General features: G+C 34.9%; 1 protein-coding gene across 1 annotated transcript; it reads right to left on the reverse strand.

Annotated features, from left to right (window-relative positions):
• Positions 1 to 14,085: 14,085 nt before the first annotated feature.
• LOC107020969 lies at positions 14,086 to 15,144 on the reverse strand. Its single transcript, XM_015221530.1, has one exon. The coding sequence runs from the start codon at positions 15,142 to 15,144 to the stop codon at positions 14,086 to 14,088; it is 1,059 nt and encodes a 352-aa protein (XP_015077016.1).
• Between the last annotated feature and the right edge of the window lie 4,157 nt (positions 15,145 to 19,301).

Raw genomic sequence — 19,301 nt, forward strand, 5'->3', positions numbered from 1 at the left:
CTATTTTTTAATATAATAAAAATTAATTATACCTCTATAAGTGATACACATGAAGTAATTTAGTTTTTTTTCTCGATTTTTTCTCTCTTTTTAATAAATTAAATTAGAATAAGATACAAATTAAAATTTAATTTAATTTTCTATAACTTTGACAAGTGATACAGATAGGATAACTTATATACATTGGGAAAATGGTTATATTTTTAAAGTAGGTATATAATGAAAAAAATGATTATGTCTTCTTTACAAATTCATCATATATAATGTTATTTGTTTTTTTTTTCTTTTTATTTGTGTTTCACATTGTAATCAATTAAAATTTATTAAACATAAATTTATAAAATGATTCGGATTATATTATTCATAAATATATTAATCCAAATAAATATTGTGGATTGATATAATTGAGTTAAAATTTAAGCCCAATATATATGGATTTAATTAAGTCTAAATTAATTAATTTGGGCTACATTGGATGAACCCAATTTGTTAAACCCAATTCCATCTTATTCTAGAGCCCATCTTGGCGCCACGTGTGCAGATGATGTGGCATGCCAAGTCAAATAAGAAAACCAATAAAATCATGACATGTGTCAAAGATGACAAGCCCGCTCCATAAAGCCCAAATGCCATGTCACTTAAATCTGATGGTTGGACGGAAACCTATTCCAATTGCAACTCCTCTATTCTAAAACTATAAATAGGGGTCCTCATAATTCAGAAAAGGACAAAAGAAAATTCTAAACAAGAAGCTAGAGAAACTCTGTGGTACAAACGTCATTTAAGTCTCTACAAAGTTACAAGTTTAAGAATTCAAGCATTCAAGTTCAAGAACGATCAAGATCACGACTATCGAATTCAAGAACAAGCTCGAAGCCCTTGAGTTCAAATAAATGTCAAGATCAAGATAAAGTTCAAGTTCAAGTTCATCATAGATTCAAGAACAAGCTTTAAAGACCTTGAATTTATATTTGAAAAGGCAAATTCAGAGGAATTATAGAGATTGTAACACTCGCATTTGAAATAATAAAATCGATTGTTGCTATAATTTTCCGTTCTTGTTTATTGTTTTCTCGACGCGAATTTTACTGTCTACAAATTCTGGCACGCCCAGTGGGACAATCTCTACCTCTCATCTAAACTTTTCAAACGTCAAAGAATATCAAGATGACTTCCATGAAAAACAACTCTCAATCAACCGCCTCTAAGGTCACTAGCTCCAAGTTCTCTACTGAAGTTGAAGACATCCTTGGTGTTACCTTTGGAAGTTTTGGAGCTGTTACGAGAAGCAAGGCTGCTACACTAGGACAACAAACGCTTCAAGTGTCGTCTACATCAACTCCTGTTTTTGGGTCTTTGACTCCAAAAGGAGAAAGTTCCTCCACAAATGCTCTAGAAGGAGGAAGTAGTGTTGTTGAAAAGATCAAGAAGACATTGGCTCTACTTGAGCAATCTGGTTCCAAGAACTCTACCACAAGGGAGAACTTTGATTCAACTTATGAATCATCTCCACGTATATCGCATAACGTGAGTCCACTGAAAATTAACTTACCCGACAATCCATGTTACTCTCCTGCATCTCCGATGATCAAACGATGGTGACTGCTGCTTCCTCTCCTGAGGAACAACTCGCAAATCTGACGAAGTTGGTTGAAGGATTGACGAAGCATGTACAACACCAAGAATCTCAAATTGACAAGTTGATGGACAGGATAGAAAGACTTTTAGATGGAGATGCGAGCCATGCACCAGGAAAGGGCATTGAAGTTCAAGAAATCGAAGATCCTGCTAAGAAAGCCCCGTTTGTTAAAGAGATGCCAGTTTCTTCTGAAGGAATGATCCCACTCGATCGTTTGAAGGAGTTTATTGAAGGCACTATCAAAGATAAGTATGAAGTCTCCACCAAGTCTTCTCATATGTATGCAAAGCCATACACTGTTAGGATTGATAACTTTAAAATACCTGCTGGTTATCAACCTCCCAAATTTCAACAATTTGAGGGAAAAGAAAATCCAACACAACATGTCGCGCACTTCGTGGAGACATGTAACAATGCTGGAACATATGGAGACTATCTTGTCAAACAGTTTGTCCTGTCTCTAAAAGGAAATGCCTTTGATTGGTACACGGATCTCGAACCTAACTCTATTGATAGTTGGGAGCAACTAGAACATGAGTTTCTCAATCTCTTCTATAGCACAAGGCGCACGGTGAGCATGGTAGAACTCACGAATACTCTCCAAAGGAAGGATGAACCGGTCATAGATTTCATAAATCGTTGGAGGTTCGCGAGCCTAAATTGCAAGGACAGGCTTAGTGAAGCTTCTGCAATCGAAATGTGTATTCAAGGAATGCACTGGGAGCTTCTTTACATCTTGCAAGGAATAAAACCAAAATCTTTCGAGGATTTAGCTACTCGCGCTCATGATATGGAGTTGAGCATGTCATTTGCCGGAAAAGATATGACTATTGTCCATGATCCTCGCAAAGGAAGGGACAAACAGGAACCCAAGAGATGGAGCAAGTTTCTACCCAGAAATGACAACAAAGTATCCATGAGTGTAAATGTGTCACCCGCAAAGTTCACCACGAATGAGGGAGTAAAACAAAATGTGAGAACGACTTTCCTAGCACGTTCAAATCAAAAGTCGACGCTAAGGGAGATGCAATGAAAAAAGTATCCCTTCTTGGATTCTGACGTTTCTGAAATTTTTGATGAATTGCTTGAGTTAAAGCTCATTGACTTGCCAGAGATGAAGCGACCCGATGAAGCTGGAAAAACTGATGACCCAAACTATTGCAAGTATCACAGACTTGTAAGTCATCCTTTTGAAAAATGTTTTGTATTTAAGGATAGAGTGATGCGATTGGTTAACGAAAATAAAATTATCCTTGATGATGAGAAGGCTAGTTCTAATCAGATCTCTATCACGTTTGGGTCATTGGATCCGATCCAAATGTATATCTCTGAAAAGCATGAAGAAAAGCCAGTAGAACAGGATGTTGACATAAATGGTGATGAGGGTTGGATTCATGTAACTAGGCGAAGACGCAAAAAGTCAAGCTTACGAAAAGAATTATCCAAGCAACCGGTTAGAGGAAAAATGGTGAAGAAATCAGAGAAGCAAAAATCAATCAAGCGCCCCAAAAGGGCAAAGGTTGAAGTGCATCACTACCAAAAACCTCGACATCTTGTGACTCTAGAGGAATTCTTGCCAAGCTCGTTCGACACAAAGTCTACTCAAGGCAACGTCGAGGCATCATGTTTCAATATGGATAAAGGACAAACAATGAAGGTGCCTCCTACTGTAAAAGAAGGAACAATGAGTGAATCCTCACCAAAAGTGTCTCCTGGGGAAGAAGAAAAAGAAACAAGGGAAATCTCAGAAATGATGTCTCTTTCATCTTTTGAAAAATCTATTGAACTTTCTTCCCAAGAAGCACATGTGTGTGATACTAAAATCACATTTACAGATAACGATCTTCTATTTGGTGAAACACTATAGAATCGTCCTTTGTATATGGTGGGTCATGTGCTAGAGAAGAAGATAAATAGAATCTTAACAGATGAAGGATCTGGAGTCAACATTTTGCCTATCCACACATTGAAGGAACTTGGCATCACGACTGGGGAACTTAATGAAAGTCGTCTGTTGATACAAGGATTTAATCAAGGCGGGCAGAGGTCCATAGGCTCTATTAAATTAGAGATCCACATGGGAGATTTGCGATCAAGCGCATGGATGCATGTGATTGAAGCAAAGACATCATACAATATATTACTTGGCAGGCCTTGGGTACATGAGAATAGAATTGTCTCATCTTCTTACTATCAATGTTTGAAATATCTTGAAGGTGGAAATAGTTACAGATGATAATCCTTTCACTGAAGTGGAGACACACTTTGCGGATGCGAAATTCTATATGAGAAGTTATGTTGTTAAAGGGGTCAAATCCAATGACGTCAAATCAATCAAGATTGATAATATCATAAGCAAAAGAATTGATGCAGCTATCGAAAAGGTGAAAATGGACACTAAAGACTCTTGTCCCATTCTTAATGAAGGGAAGATCCTGTCTTCAAAGAAGAAGTAGACTTCTAGGCTTTGCTATGTTCCAAAAGCGAAAAAAACAAGATTAACCATCTAACCTTGAAGAAAATGCATTAAGAGGGCTAACTCTTCCTATCAGACGGATTGATGCAATAAACTTGTCTTCAAAGTTGCCAGAAAAGTCAGTCGCTCAAGATCAAGTGCTAGATATGGCTCTCCCTACAAAGCTCACAAGAGAAGGTTTTGATCCCAATGCCTACAAGTTATTTGTGAAGGCAGGATACAACCCTAGCGAGCCATCAGCGCTAGAGAAACTCCCATCAGAAGATACAACTAGGAAAGCGCGTGAAGGCCTAGGTTATAGCCAACCGCCGCCAATTCACATTTCCATAAGAAGGGCCAGTAATAATCATATAACTTTTGAAGATGACGTCACTGCTCCCAATAAAAGTCCTTCTGTCTTTGATCGACTTGGTGAAGCAACAACAAGAATTTATGTGTTTGAGAGGTTAGGTCCCCTGAAGAAGAATAACAAGAACCTGAGAAGTTATTTAAAAGTTATAAGACCTACTTCACATTTGATTCGAAAGGATTTTAGAAGTTTGATTCCTTCTACGATGAGGTGACGAGTGAAACTTATTGTTTCCTGTAAAGAGGAACTCAAGGCAAAGGTTCATACTGTGGTTTACACCAAAGAGCGCGAGGAAGATGAAGAAAGTGTAGGTTCCTCAAATCATGTTACAATCCAAAATGAGTACGATTCTTTGCCTCAAAAGAAGATTGAGGAAGAGGTAGAAGATATTGTCTCGTGTTGTCATATATCGGTCAATGACAATGATCTGTGGAAGAGGAAGATGCTAAAGATGCTCCACCAGAACTTGAAGAAGGAGTAAAGATCACAATAGATCCTTTGAAGGAAGTTAACCTTGGCACTGATGAAGATCCGAAGCCAACTTACTTGAGTGAGTTTATAGAAATTGATGAAGAAGTCGCTTACATAAATATACTCAAAGAATATAGAGATGTATTCGCTTGGAGTTATAAAGAAATGTCTGGATTGAGTCCTAGAGTAGCGGTCCATCAATTGGCAGTCAAAAATGGTTCTCGTCCAGTCAAACAAGCTCAAAGACATTTTAGACCAGACTTGATTCCGTTGATAGAAAATGAAGTTAACAAACTCATTGAGGCAGGCTTTATTCGTGAGGTCAAATATCCTACATGGATTTCAAGTATTGTTCCTGTGAAGAAGAAGAATGGTCAAATTCGAGTTTGCGTTGACTTTAGAGATCTCAATAATACATGCCCTAAAGATGAGTTTCCTCTTCCCATTCCAGAGTTGATGATTGATGGCACAACTGGTTATGAGGCAATGTCGTTCATGGATGGTTCTTCTGGATATAATCAAATCCGCATGTCACCAAAAGATAAAGAACTCACTGCATTTCGCACGCCAAAAGGTATTTATTGCTACAAAGTGATGCCATTCGGTTTAAAGAATGCTGGCGCCACATATCAAAGGTCTATGCAAAATATCTTTGACGACTTGCTCCAAATATCTCGACAAGACATGAAGCAGGGGGCATTTGTAATCATTTAAAATTTATTAAACAAAAATTTATAAAATGATTCGGATTATATTGAATTCATAAATATATTAATCCAAATAAACATTGTGGATTGATATAATTGAGTTAAATATTTAAGTCCAATAAATATGGATTTAATTAAGTCTAAATTAATTGATTTGGGCTACATTGGATGAACCCAATTTGTTAAACCCAATTCCATCTCATTCTAGAGCCCATCTTGGCGCCACGTGTGCAGATGATGTGGCATGCCAAGTCAAATAAGAAAATCAATAAAATCATGACATGTGTCAAAGATGACAAGCCCGCTTCATAAAGCCCAAATGCTATGTCACTTAAATCTGATTGGCTGGACGGAATCCTATTCCAATCGCAACTCCTCTATTCTAAAACTATAAATAGGGGTCCTCATAATTCAGAAAAGGACAAAAGAAAATTCTAAACAAGAAGCTAGAGAAGCTCTGTGGTACAAACGTCATTTAATTCTCTACAAAGCTACAAGTTTAAGAATTCAAGCATTCAAGTTCAAGAACGATCAAGATCAAGACCACCGAATTCAAGAACAAGCTCGAAGTCCTTGAGTTCAAATAAAAGTCAAGATTGTTGGGAATTAAACACACAACACACACAAATAATCTAGAGAAAAGAGAAACGGAACACAAACGGGACACACAAGAATTTAACGTGGTTCGGTTTCCCTACTCCACGACTGTAACAGGAGGATTTTATTTTCACTTGTGCTTCTCTGGAATTACAAATACAAGGATCATATTTATAGGAAAGCCAAATGGTTAACCTAGGGTTTCAGTAATGGGTCGGGCCGGCTCACAAGCCTCCACAAAGCCCAACAATCTCCCACTTGGAGGCTTGAAGAATTTCAACTGTCATCCACTTAGAACACTTGTATGTCTAGTAATCTTTTTCAACTCTCTCCTGCTACAGCGGCCTTCTCATCAGTCAACTGAAAGGCCCGTTGAAGCTCCCCGAAGCTTCAACACATCAGTCACGGCTGAAACTGCCCTTGACTCGTCCTCGGTCCCTACCGGCTCCCACTTGAGACACGAACTGCCGGATCCTAGAACTCCCTGAGAACAAACACTCTCCATACTCAGCAAGAAATTTTCTGGAGACGTATCAACAGCTGGAATACTGGTTCTCTTGACCCACTGTCTTCTAGGAGCCTTGGCTGAAGCACGGCCGGTGCTCCCACTGCCACAAACGCCTCTGACTGGTCTTCCTGAACCTTTCCTTGCTCGTTCATCCTGAATCTGACCTGTGGCTCTGGGTTTCTTTCTTGCAAAGACAACCTTCTTCTGCCCACGAGATTCTGTGAACCGGACTTTGTTTTTCTTCTGAACTGGGACGGTCACTCCCTCAGACGGTAATCCGACAATATACAACGATCCTCTTTTTGTTCCACGAGCCATGACAAGATTGCCCCTCACGACCTTCCACTGCCCATTTCCGAACTTCACATGATGTCCCTGTTCATCCAACTGCCTAACAGAAATCAAACTTTTCGTCAAGCTTGGAACAACTCTGACATCCTTCAAGGTCCAGAAACCGACTGGCGTCTTCAGCACCATGTCACCCATGCCCGTAACATCAAGAGCTCTATCGTCTGCAAGCCTTACCTTTCCAAAGTCTCCAATAACCAGATTCTGCAATGCTTCACTGCTGTGGGTAGCGTGAAAAGAAGCACCAGAATCCATGACCCAGGAATCCACATTGCTCTCCGCGCAACAGATAAACAAATCCTCGTTGACGCTGTCTTCTGCAATGTTGACTTGTTTGTCTTTCTGGCATTGATTCCTGAAATGCCCCACCTCCTTGCAGTTCCAACATGTTACACCTGAGCCATCCCGAGCCTTTGACTGACTCCTTCTTCGGTTCCTGCTCCCACTACCTCTGTTATTTCCTCTGCCTCTGACGACGTTTAGCATATCACCTGATGATTCTCCAGAACTCCTTCTTCTGACATCCTCGCCAAGAACGAGATCACGAATCTTCTCAAAGGTGAATCCATTAGGTCCCACTGAACTGGCAACTGCTGTAACCGTTCCGGACCAACTGTCAGGCAATGATGATAACAGTAGTAAAGCTTGAACTTCATCATCGAACTTAATGCCAACTGACAAAAGTCTGGCTAAGATCGAATTCAATGAGTTGATGTGCTCGGTAACTGAACTGCCTTCCTTCATCTTTGTGTTCACCAACTCTCTAATCAGAAAAATTTTGTTTGCTGCAGATGGCTTCTCGTACATGTTAGACAAGGCTTCCAAGATGCCTTTCGCTGTCTTCTCCTTAAGAATGTTGAACGCAACATTCTTGGTCAACGAGAGTCGGATAACTGACATAGCTTTCCGATCCAAAACTGCCCACTCTGCATCAGACAATTTTCCTTGCTTGTCACCCAACACTACGTCCAAATCTTTCTGAACCAGCAAATCTTCAATCTGCATCTTCCACCAACTGAAATCTGTACCATCGAACTTCTCAATTCGGAACTTCCCATCTTCTGCCATCTCAAAGGACTTCGGCAATTCCCTTAACGGCGTCTACAGACAGCGGGCGGCGATTTGGACGATGCTCACGATCTGGACGCTCGCGGCTGGATCTGAGGCTCCTCGACGCGGCGGCCACTGGAACGGCGCGACGGACAGCACACGGACGACGGCTGTTCGCACCCTGCGCGGTTCTCCTAGCCGGCTGCTGCTTGAGGTTACCCACACGGTAACGGCGGCTACTCCTCCCTGCACACAGTTCTTCACACAAGAACCCTAGGTGACAATTTCTCACAGTTTGTGTTACAATGTTGTTGAAACCTCGCTCTGATACCAATTGTTGGGAATTAAACACACAACACACACAAATAATCTAGAGAAAAGAGAAACGGAACACAAACGGGACACACAAGAATTTAACGTGGTTCGGTTTCCCTACTTAATGGGTCGGGCCGGCTCACAAGCCTCCACAAAGCCCAACAAAGATCAAGATAAAGTTCAAGTTCAAGTTCATCATAGATTCAAGAACAAGCTTTAAAGCCCTTGAATTTATATTTGAAAAGGTGAATTCAGAAAAATTATAGAGATTGTAACACTCGCATTTGAAATAATAAATCGATTGTTGCTATAATTTTCCGTTCTTGATTATTGTTTTCTCGATGCAAATTTTATTGTCTACACACATAACAGAAAAATAATTTTATCAGAACAAAACTAAAAATTATTCAGAATTCAAAATTTAGAAGCAAGCAAAGCATGTACAAGGTATTTGATTGAAAGTCTTTGAGTGATAGAGAGAATAAAACTTTGTTCATGTCATCAATATCAAATTATTATTCAAAACTATATCAACAATTTTTTTTTAAAAAAGTTAAAATTCTTTCTAAAGACTAGGATGTTGATAAATTGATTAGTTTGATTTGATAGTGTAAGTTCAATTTTTGTTGGATATCAATGTAAAATTTTTATTGTTCCTCTAACAAATTTTCTAATCACACATTTCCGTATTTAATTTAATTCTTATTTTATCTATACATAGATTATTAACACTAACAACTTAAATCAAATAAAAATTTTGAACACACTTTGAAAAAAAATCAAATCATATTCAAACATATGAATCGGCAAAAAATATCCTACTAAAATTTTAAATTCGACTCAAATTCACAATATTTTCTTTCTACTATTTTCAAAACTATGTAAATGATCCATCATATTTTTTAAATTTATTTATTGCACTTAACTCTGAAAAATTAGGATTGCTGGGCTATTTTTCAATATAATTAAAATTAATTATACCTCCTAAGTTTCTATTATTTACAATTTAATAAAATTTTCAATTAATATTTGCTCAGAGGAGGATCTGCGTGCACAAGTGGGGGTGCCACGACATCTGGTGATCTAGAAAAAAATATTGTTTATATATGAATACATGCATGATAATCAATATATATTACTTTTGTCACTCAAAGGTTGAAATGTTGAATAGTTCAATTGGCAAAGATGTTTATCTGCACACAAGAAACATTGGTTCAAACCTCACTGCCAATACTTTTTTTTGCTTGTTCCTTTTCTTCTTTTCTTTTCTTTTGTCTTTTTCAATAAAGGGCTTAATTTTTTTTCCTCATTCACTCTTATTTATTTACTATTCTTTTTTAATTTAAATTGATTCCTTTTATAATTAATTTTTAGCTTTTTTTAAAAAAAACATCTTTCGCATTAATTATTATTTCCTTGATATAAGTGTTGTATATTTATTTTTATCAATTGATGTTAAATAAGTATTATTAAAAATATATTTAAACTGTTGTAAAGAAAGCTCAGAATATAAGAAGAAAAAGGACAAGAAGTATAAGATAGAGGAGATAATTTTCTTATTCAAGTATATATCAAATGGTGAGTGATATCTCTATTTATAGTGTTGAGATATCACTCCCAAAAGTCATTTAACTAGTAGATACATAGTTATCTACATTGTTATCCAAAAGGGGGGTTCATATCATCTAGGGAATACACATACATGAATTTAGTAGTTAATGAATAAACCAAATGGTCATCCACTATTCAATGGATTTATAACACTCCCCCTTGGATGTCCATAGATTATGTGCCTCGTTAAAACCTTACTAGGAAAAACCCAGTGGGAAAAAGCCTAGTGAAGGAAAAAGAGTACACATATCTCATAATACGCTTTGAATGTTGCCTCGTTAAAAACCTTACCAGGAAAACCCAACTTGGGACAAAACCATAGTTAAGGAAAAGAGTACAACGCGTATTTCGCTCCCCCTAATGAAAACTTTACTTGATATCTCGGAGACGGCGCATTCCAATCTTGTATCTCAACTTCTCAAACGTTGATGTTGGCAATGCCTTAGTGAATAAATCAGCAAGATTATTACTTGAACGAATTTGTTGAACTTCTATCTCACCATTTTGTTGAAGATCATGCGTGAAAAAGAACTTTGGTGAGATATGCTTTGTCCGGTCTCCTTTGATGTATCCTCCTTTCAATTGAGCTATACATGCAGCATTATCTTCGTACATTGTGGTTGGTATATTCTTTTTCAAAGAAAAACCACACATTTCCTGAATATGATGGGTCATTGATCTCAACCAGACGCACTCTCGACTTGCTTCATGGATGGCTATTATTTCTGCATGATTTGAAGAAGTGGCTACCAATGTTTGCTTCATTGATCGCCAAGATATTGCCGTGTCTCCACATGTAAACAAATAGCCTGTTTGTGATCGAGCTTTATGCGGATCTGATAAATACCCTGCATCTGCGTAACCAATCAGTTCTGATTTGGATTCATTGGAATAGAATAAACCCATGTCCATGGTCCCTCGAAGATATCGAAGTATGTGTTTAACACCATTCCAATGTCTTTTTGTTGGGGAGGAACTGAATCTTGCCAGTAGACTTACTGCAAAACAGATATCTGGTCGAGTATTGTTAGCAAGGTACATTAGTGCCCCGATCGCACTAAGATAAGGAGTTTCATCACCAAGAAGCTCTTCATCATTCTCTTGAGGTCGAAATGGATCTGTATTGATGTCAAGCGATCTTACCACCATTGGAGTACTCAATGGATGTGAGTTATCCATGTAAAAACGCTTTAGTATCTTTTCTGTGTACGTTGATTGATGAACAAGTATTCCATTTGACAAATTCTCAATCTGTAGACCAAGACAAAATTTTGTCTTGCCGAGATCTTTCATTTCGAATTCTTTTTTCAGACACTCAACAGCTTCTAAAAGCTCTTTACGAGTTCCAATGATGTTCAAATCATCAACATACACAGCTATTATTACAAATTCAGATCCCGACCGTTTAATGAAAATGCAGGGACAAATCGGGTCATTTTTGTACCCTTTCTTTAACAAATATTCACTCAGACGATTGTACCACATCCTTCCTGATTGTTTCAATCCATACAGAGATTTCTGAAGCTTTATTGAACAAGTTTCTCTTGAATCTTTGTATGCTTCAGGCACTTTGAATGCTTCAGGAATTTTCATGAAAATGTTGTGGTCCAATGAGCCATATAGATAGGCTGTGACAACGTCCATTAGACGCATTTCAAGTTTTTCATGAACTGCCAGATTTATGAGATATCTGAAGGTGATTGCATCTACCACTGGAGAATATGTCTCCATATAATCAATGCCAGGTCTTTGAGAAAAACCTTGAGCAACGAGTCGGGCCTTATATCTCATGACTTCACCTTTCTCATTTCTTTTTCGTACAAAAACCCATTTGTACCCCACTGGCTTGATACCTTCAGGTGTTCGGATTATCGGTCCAAAAACTTCACGTTTTTCTAGTGAAGCCAATTCAGCTTGAATTGCATCCTTCCATTTTGGCCAATCATTTCTCTGTCTACATTCGTGAACAGATTTTGGCTCAAAATCTTCATCTTGTTGCATTATTTCAATAGCAACATTATAGGCAAATATGTTGTCAATCACAACATTATTTCGGTTCCACAACTTTCTCGTCGAGACATAATTCATTGAAATTTCATTATTTTCAGAAGTTCGAACCTCCTCATCATCATGTGTTATCACTTGGGTCTCATCTTGAGAAATTTCTTTCAACCCATGATTATCTTGATCATTTATTCCTTTTCTCTTTCGAGGATTTTTATCTTTGGAACCAATTGGTCTACCACGCTTTAAATGTGGTCTAGACTCATTTGCCTTAACAATTTGTTCCGTCGGGATATCAACTCGAACTGGAGCATTAACAGCTGGAATATGCGATTTAGTAATCCTTGGAAGATTAGTAAATGCATCTGGTAGCTGATTTGCAATGTTCTGCAAATAAATTATTCTTTGAACTTCTTGCTCACATTGGTTTGTTCGAGGATCCAGATGAGATAGAGATGATGAATTCCAATCTATCTCTTTTCCCAACGACTTATGTTCTCCCCCTAATGTTGGGTATACTGATTCATCAAAATGACAATCAGCAAATCTTGCCTTAAATAAATCTCCAGTCATAGGCTCCAAATATTTTATGATTGAAGGAGATTCATACCCAACATATATCCCCAACCTTCTTTGGGGCCCCATCTTTGTGCGTTGTGGTGGAGCAATTGGGACATACACCGCACATCCAAAAATTCTAAGATGGGAAATGTTTGGCTCTTGACCAAAAGTCAATTGTAATGGGGAGAATTCATGATAATTGGTCGGCCTTATGCGCACAAGTGCTGCTGCATGCAAAATAGCATGCCCCCACATAGACACAGATAACTTTGTTCTCATTAGTAATGGTCTAGCTATCAATTGCAGACGTTTAATCAATGATTCTGCTAGACCGTTTTGAGTGTGAACATGCGCAACTGGATGTTCAACTGTTATACCAGTAGACATACAATAATCATTAAATGCCTGAGATGTAAACTCACCAGCATTATCTAGACGGATTGTCTTTATTGTATAGTCTGGAAATTGTGCTTTCAATCTTATTATTTGAGCCAGCAATCTCGCAAAAGCCATGTTGCGAGTTGATAATAAACACACATGTGACCATCTTGTAGAAGCATCTATCAAGACCATATAATATTTAAAGGGTCCACATGCAGGTTGAATTGGTCCACATATATCACCCTGTATACGTTCCAGAAACGCAGGGGATTCAATTCCAACCTTAACTGTTGATGGTTTAATGATCAACTTTCCTTGAGAACAAGCAGCACAAGAGAATTCCTTTGATTGAAGGATATTTGGGCTCTTTAAGGTGTGCCCATGTGAATTCTCAATGATTTTGCGCATCATATTAAATCCGGGATGGCCCAACCGGTCATGCCAAATGATAAAATCATTAAAATTAGTAAACCTTTTGTTTACTACGGCATGTGATTCAACTGTACTTATACTTGTATAGTACAACCCAGAAGAAAGTGCAGGTAATTTTTCATGCACAATTTTCTTCTCTACATTAATTGTAGTAATGTAAAGGTATTCAACCTTTCCTTCATTAGCCGTCTCAACATGATAGCCATTTTGGCGAATAACTTTGAAACTTAATAAGTTTCTTTGAGACTTACTACAATATAATGCATTATCAATGCTTAATATTGTCCCTCCAGGTAGTAATAAGGTCGCTCTTCCAGAGCCCTCAATTAATTTTGTACTACCTGATATTGTGTTGACATATGCCATTTTCATAACCAAATTAGAAAAGTATTTCTTTTCTTTTAATATTGTATGCGTTGTAGCACTATCAAGAAGGCATACATCTCCATTACTCATCTTGAATCCAACTGACAACTGGGGATTTCTATTAATTTTCATTAAAATAAAATACATCAAAAGAAGGAAGAAACAAAATTAACAACGGAAATTTAAATACTTCAACATGAATAACATAATAATTAAAAATACATAAGTAAAATATTAACAGACTTCATTCCCCAGCTAAAAGATCAAACATCAGTTTCGATCTCCAAAGAAGTCATCAACTTCCATATGAGTAATGTCACCAAGGCCATCAAAAACATCATCCTTTAAAGCCAAATTTGCTTCAATATCCTTATCATATTTCTGAGATGTTCCCGGCTTATCATCATCTTTAAGAGTCATATGTGACTCAGCTCGAGCATTGGAAGAGGAAGCACCACTTTTATTTCCTTTCTTTTTAAAGGAATTTTGATAGAGCCTTACAAAATGCTCATGTGTGCGACATTCATTCTTCCAATGGCCTTTCATGCCACAACGACGACAATTACTTTTTGAGGGGTTATTTTGAGAACTCATGTTGTTCTCCCTTTTATTATGACCACCACCTTGACGATTAGTGTATCGTCTTTTATCTTTGCCACGTCCCCGTGCATTATTATATCCCCGATGATCATCTCTTTTTACTTCAGATTGATCACGTGCTTCCACCACATTTGCCTCCGGTAATGGAGCAGCTCCAGTGGGACGAGCTTCATGATTTTTCATTAAAAGAGCATTATGTTGCTCAGCCACCAAAAGACATGAGATTAGTTCAGAATATTTCTGAAAACCCTTTTCACGATATTGCTGCTGCAATATCACATTTGAGGCATGGAAAGTAGTAAGTGTCTTTTCCAACATGTCCTCATCTTTTATAGTCTCCCCACATAATTTTAACTGGGAGGTTATCCTGAATACAGCAGAGTTGTATTCAATTACGGTCTTAAAATCTTGAAACCGTAAATGCATCCACTCATAACGAGCTCTTGGCAACACTGTTGCCTTTAGGTGGTCATATCTCCCCTTTAAATCAGTCCACAACTCAAGTGGATCTTTTACCGTCAGATATTCAATCTTCAGGCCCTCATCAAGATGATGACGAAGGAAAATCATAGCCTTCGCCTTATCTTGACTCGATGCTTCATTTCCCTGAGTAATAGTGGCATCAAGACCTTTAGCAGCCAAGTGAATCTCAGCATCGAGTACCCATGAAAGATAATTCTTTCCAGAAATATCTAATGCCACAAACTCAAGTTTGGATAAATTCGACATAATGAAATTATGAGAGAATATGTGAATCAAATAGAAATATTTATATAATACCTTTGCAAGTAGCAACTTCGTGCTGATAACGTGTTGTAAAGAAAGCTCAGAATATAAGAAGAAAAAGGACAAGAAGTATAAGATAGAGGAGATAATTTTCTTATTCAAGTATATATCAAATGGTGAGTGATATCTCTATTTATAGTGTTGAGATATCACTCCCAAAAGTCATTTAACTAGTAGATACATAGTTATCTACATTGTTATCCAAAAGGGGGGTTCATATCATCTAGGGAATACACATACATGAATTTAGTAGTTAATGAATAAACCAAATGGCCATCCACTATTCAATGGATTTATAACATAAACAGTAATTTTTAAAAATATAAGTTTAAAAATTTACTTCAATGTTGGGGAAGACATAGAATAGAAAACGAAACAACAAATGCTCATAAGTTTCAGATAAGTTCTTTGTGCTTTTAAGATAACTAGTGAACTTAGCCGTGCGCGATAATAAATAACTCGCTTAATTTGTCAAAAAAAGAATTAAAATAGTATTGATAAAACTTTTGTGTAGGTTCTTTGTTGTGTTTAATTCAAATATATCATATTAAATATCTTAATCAAGTTTAAATACTATTTAAGTTTTTTATCGGTTGTAATTTCAAATCGCTTAAGTTAAAAGTTCACATTCAATGATCTCAGCCTATAATTTTATTGGATATATGTAGACCATGCTTTTATAATTTTATACAATATTTTTTTAAATCTATCTTTTATTCTTCGTATGTTTTTTATTTTGTTTGTGTCTTTCTCGCAAAATTAAAGAATTCAAACCCAAATAAACTTGTAAATTTTGAAAGCTCAGAACATTAAAATATCATTATCCTCCTTGTTCATCAAAGCAAAATAATTTTTAAATATTTATTGTGGTTCAAGAAGATTTATTATAGTTTTATAAAATTATTCTTTTTCCTCCAAATATTGTAGTCTCTTACTATTTTCTTTTTAATGTTCATATTCTTCAAAAGTTGTTATCCTTTCTTCGATAATGATGAATCAACTCTCTTTTCATCTTTCACAAGTCTTAGACTAATTTTTACTGCAATGTAATATACTTATAAATTTATATCAAAAGAACAAATTGAGAGATATAGAACCTCAATTACACAAAAAATATAAAGTATTTGAAGAAATTAGTTATTTGAAACAATCTCTTAAATGCATATAACAAACTTGAAAAATTCTTTTTAAACAAACTTTATCAAAATCCCATAGCAAGAAAGTTGAGTACTTTTTTATACCTTTTTTTTTTTTTGAAAAAGCTTATTATTGTAGCATATGCTTACAAATTATATTATTTATTTTGAGATAAGGAAAATATTAAATTTTATTGACTTGTCATGTGCATTCAAAGCATGAAGCTAATCATACTTTATCAGTTTCCTTTTATTTTTTTAATTTGTAAATTAAATATGAATTTAGTATGTCATGATTATTTTTATTAAAATTAGGATATTATCCTGACAAACAAAATGTGAGATTACTAAATTTGAATTCATATTATAACCATAAATTTTATAACATCTTAAAATACTAGAGAATAGTAATAAAATTTGCATATGTTAATAATGATAGCGTGTGCATCAAACTTGAGCTTAAATCTCAAATATTGTCATATGTTCATCTTATCTTTCACCGTAAACAATAAAAATGATTCACATAAAATATGAAGAATAAAAAGAATGAAAAAATAACCAACAATAATGAAGAAAATAACACAGACAATAAAATAGAAGGAAAAACACTATAAATAAGAGACATCAACTAAACTAAAATAAAACAAATAATATTACCTATTTTGTTTAAATTTTGAATTTGAATTCTCACAAACAACATAAGCATATGCTCATCCTATCTTTCATACAGTAAACGAAAAAAAAGTTAATCACAAATAATATAAACATTATAAAATTAGACATAACAAAGTGATGTACTTAAGTGTAAATATAATCAAGAAAAAAAGAAATTCTTACCATTGGTGAGGATGATATACTTTAGTTTTTATAGTAATCAATAAATTTGTAACTTAATTAAATAATATGAATTAAAAAATAATATAGTAATAAATAAAATTGTAACTTACATTGGTATTAATTATCTTAATTGTAATATAATAATATCTTTAAGAAGGAATAGAGAAAGGTTTAGAAAAATGTGATAAATGGTAATGGAAGTGGGCTAGTTTCTAAGTAACTGTTGGGCTGCAAGATTAATTACTCTTATTTACTGTGATGTTTTAACTCATTTAGACATCTATACATTTTTTAGGGGGGAAAAGTCAGATTTTTTTTTTAAAAAAAAGAGAACATATAATTGCAAATGCTGGTTATTGGAGGGTGCTACATCAACAATATAACTTTATGATGTTATTTAATTTGTTGATTTCTGTAACCTCTATTTTAAAAGTTGGGAAATGCTTATTTAGCTCTAGGAAAAATATTTCACATCGTTGAAATGATTTTTCAAGTACGATTTCAACGATTTTTCAAGTACGATTCAAGTATTAATTTTATTAACAGTTATTTTATATCATAATAGTAATTTTCATTTTTATTTTCAGGAGTACTATTTTGTTAAATAATAAAATTATTTATTATTATTATTATTGTGAAATTTCACTTATTTTCTCTACACAATATTATTGATTAAACTAAGAAAACACAATACCAAATAAGTACTCTCTCTGTTTCAATTTATGTGACACTCTTCGTTTTTCGAGAGTTAAATAGTCTTACTTTGATCAGAACTTTGTGTATGAAATCTTCAAATTTTTTTAAATAAAATTTATATATTTATAAACTTCGTAAAAAGTATCTCAAGTCACAATAATTGATAATTCAAAATGTTAAGAAGATCTATGAAAATATTACGATCAAAGATAGACTTTTTTGAATCTCAAAATCCGAAAAATGTCACATAAAATAAAACGTAGAAAGTATTAAAATTCGTTTTTCATCTTAAAAATTTGTTCTAGTGTAGATTTGCTCTCACATATTAATCACAAATCGTTACAAGTTACAAATTTATTATTTACATATCCTAGAATATAATGATATTTTTTACCAACTTGATTGAAATTGATCTTTTAATAAGGTTATAAATATAATATCAGATTTCTAATGTTAATTATATTACGTACCTTTACAAACTTACAAAAGTTAGAATCTACAATTACAAACTAAAATTAAAATCAATCAAATAGTCCAACAAAATTAAAATCAAAATCAAATAGTTACTTTGTGAACCCTTTCTTTAGTCTTTAGATTTGAGTAAACAGTAAAGATTAGTTAAGCCGCCTAGTATGAAGAGGGTATAATACTAATAATTTGATAAAGTTATAGTGTCTAGTTATATATTAAATTATTAATATTATTTAAATTGTTTATAGCTATATATACATTCACGATGCAATATATATTTACACATGTTAGTATTGGAAAAGGTAAAATAGTAAAACAATCACCTATATGCCATTGATAATCAATTTGGTTCTTCTTGTAGTTACGTGAGATGTGGTAGACAAAACACCTGCCAGCCGGGTTATAAATAATGAGTTGTAGAGTGCGATGGCAATAAAGTTGGGTTGCTTGTGCGAACGTACCATTTTAAAGCATTTTGCAAATCAATTTTGAGGTTTACTTTCACTTCAAAAACATATTGGAGAACACAGATAAGGAGATGAGAATCTTGTGTATATAGAATAATAAGTTACATGAAATATGTAAGGAAAGAAAATATTGATGCCTTATCATCTTATCATATTCATTCATATTAATACTATCTTAAAAACATGAATTCTCAAACTTGAATGTTAAATTATCATAATAATCTCAATTAAAATAATCAATTTATTTTATTTATTAAGTTAATAATACTAAAAGTAAATATCTTTTCACATTAAAGGGTTGTGATTTTTTTAAAGGGTTGTGACTTTTTTGACTGGTTGTGATTTTTTCGATAAGTTGTGAATTTTCGAAGGATTGTGATTTTTTCAAAGAGTTGTGACTTTTCTAAATGGTTGTGTGTTTTTCAATGAGTTGTGAAGGTTGTGACTTTTCCGATGACAATAACTTTTTCAAAAGGTTATAACTTTTCTAATA

This window comes from Solanum pennellii, chromosome 1, assembly GCF_001406875.1.
Source record: "Solanum pennellii chromosome 1, SPENNV200".
Lineage (NCBI taxonomy): Eukaryota > Viridiplantae > Streptophyta > Magnoliopsida > Solanales > Solanaceae > Solanum > Solanum pennellii.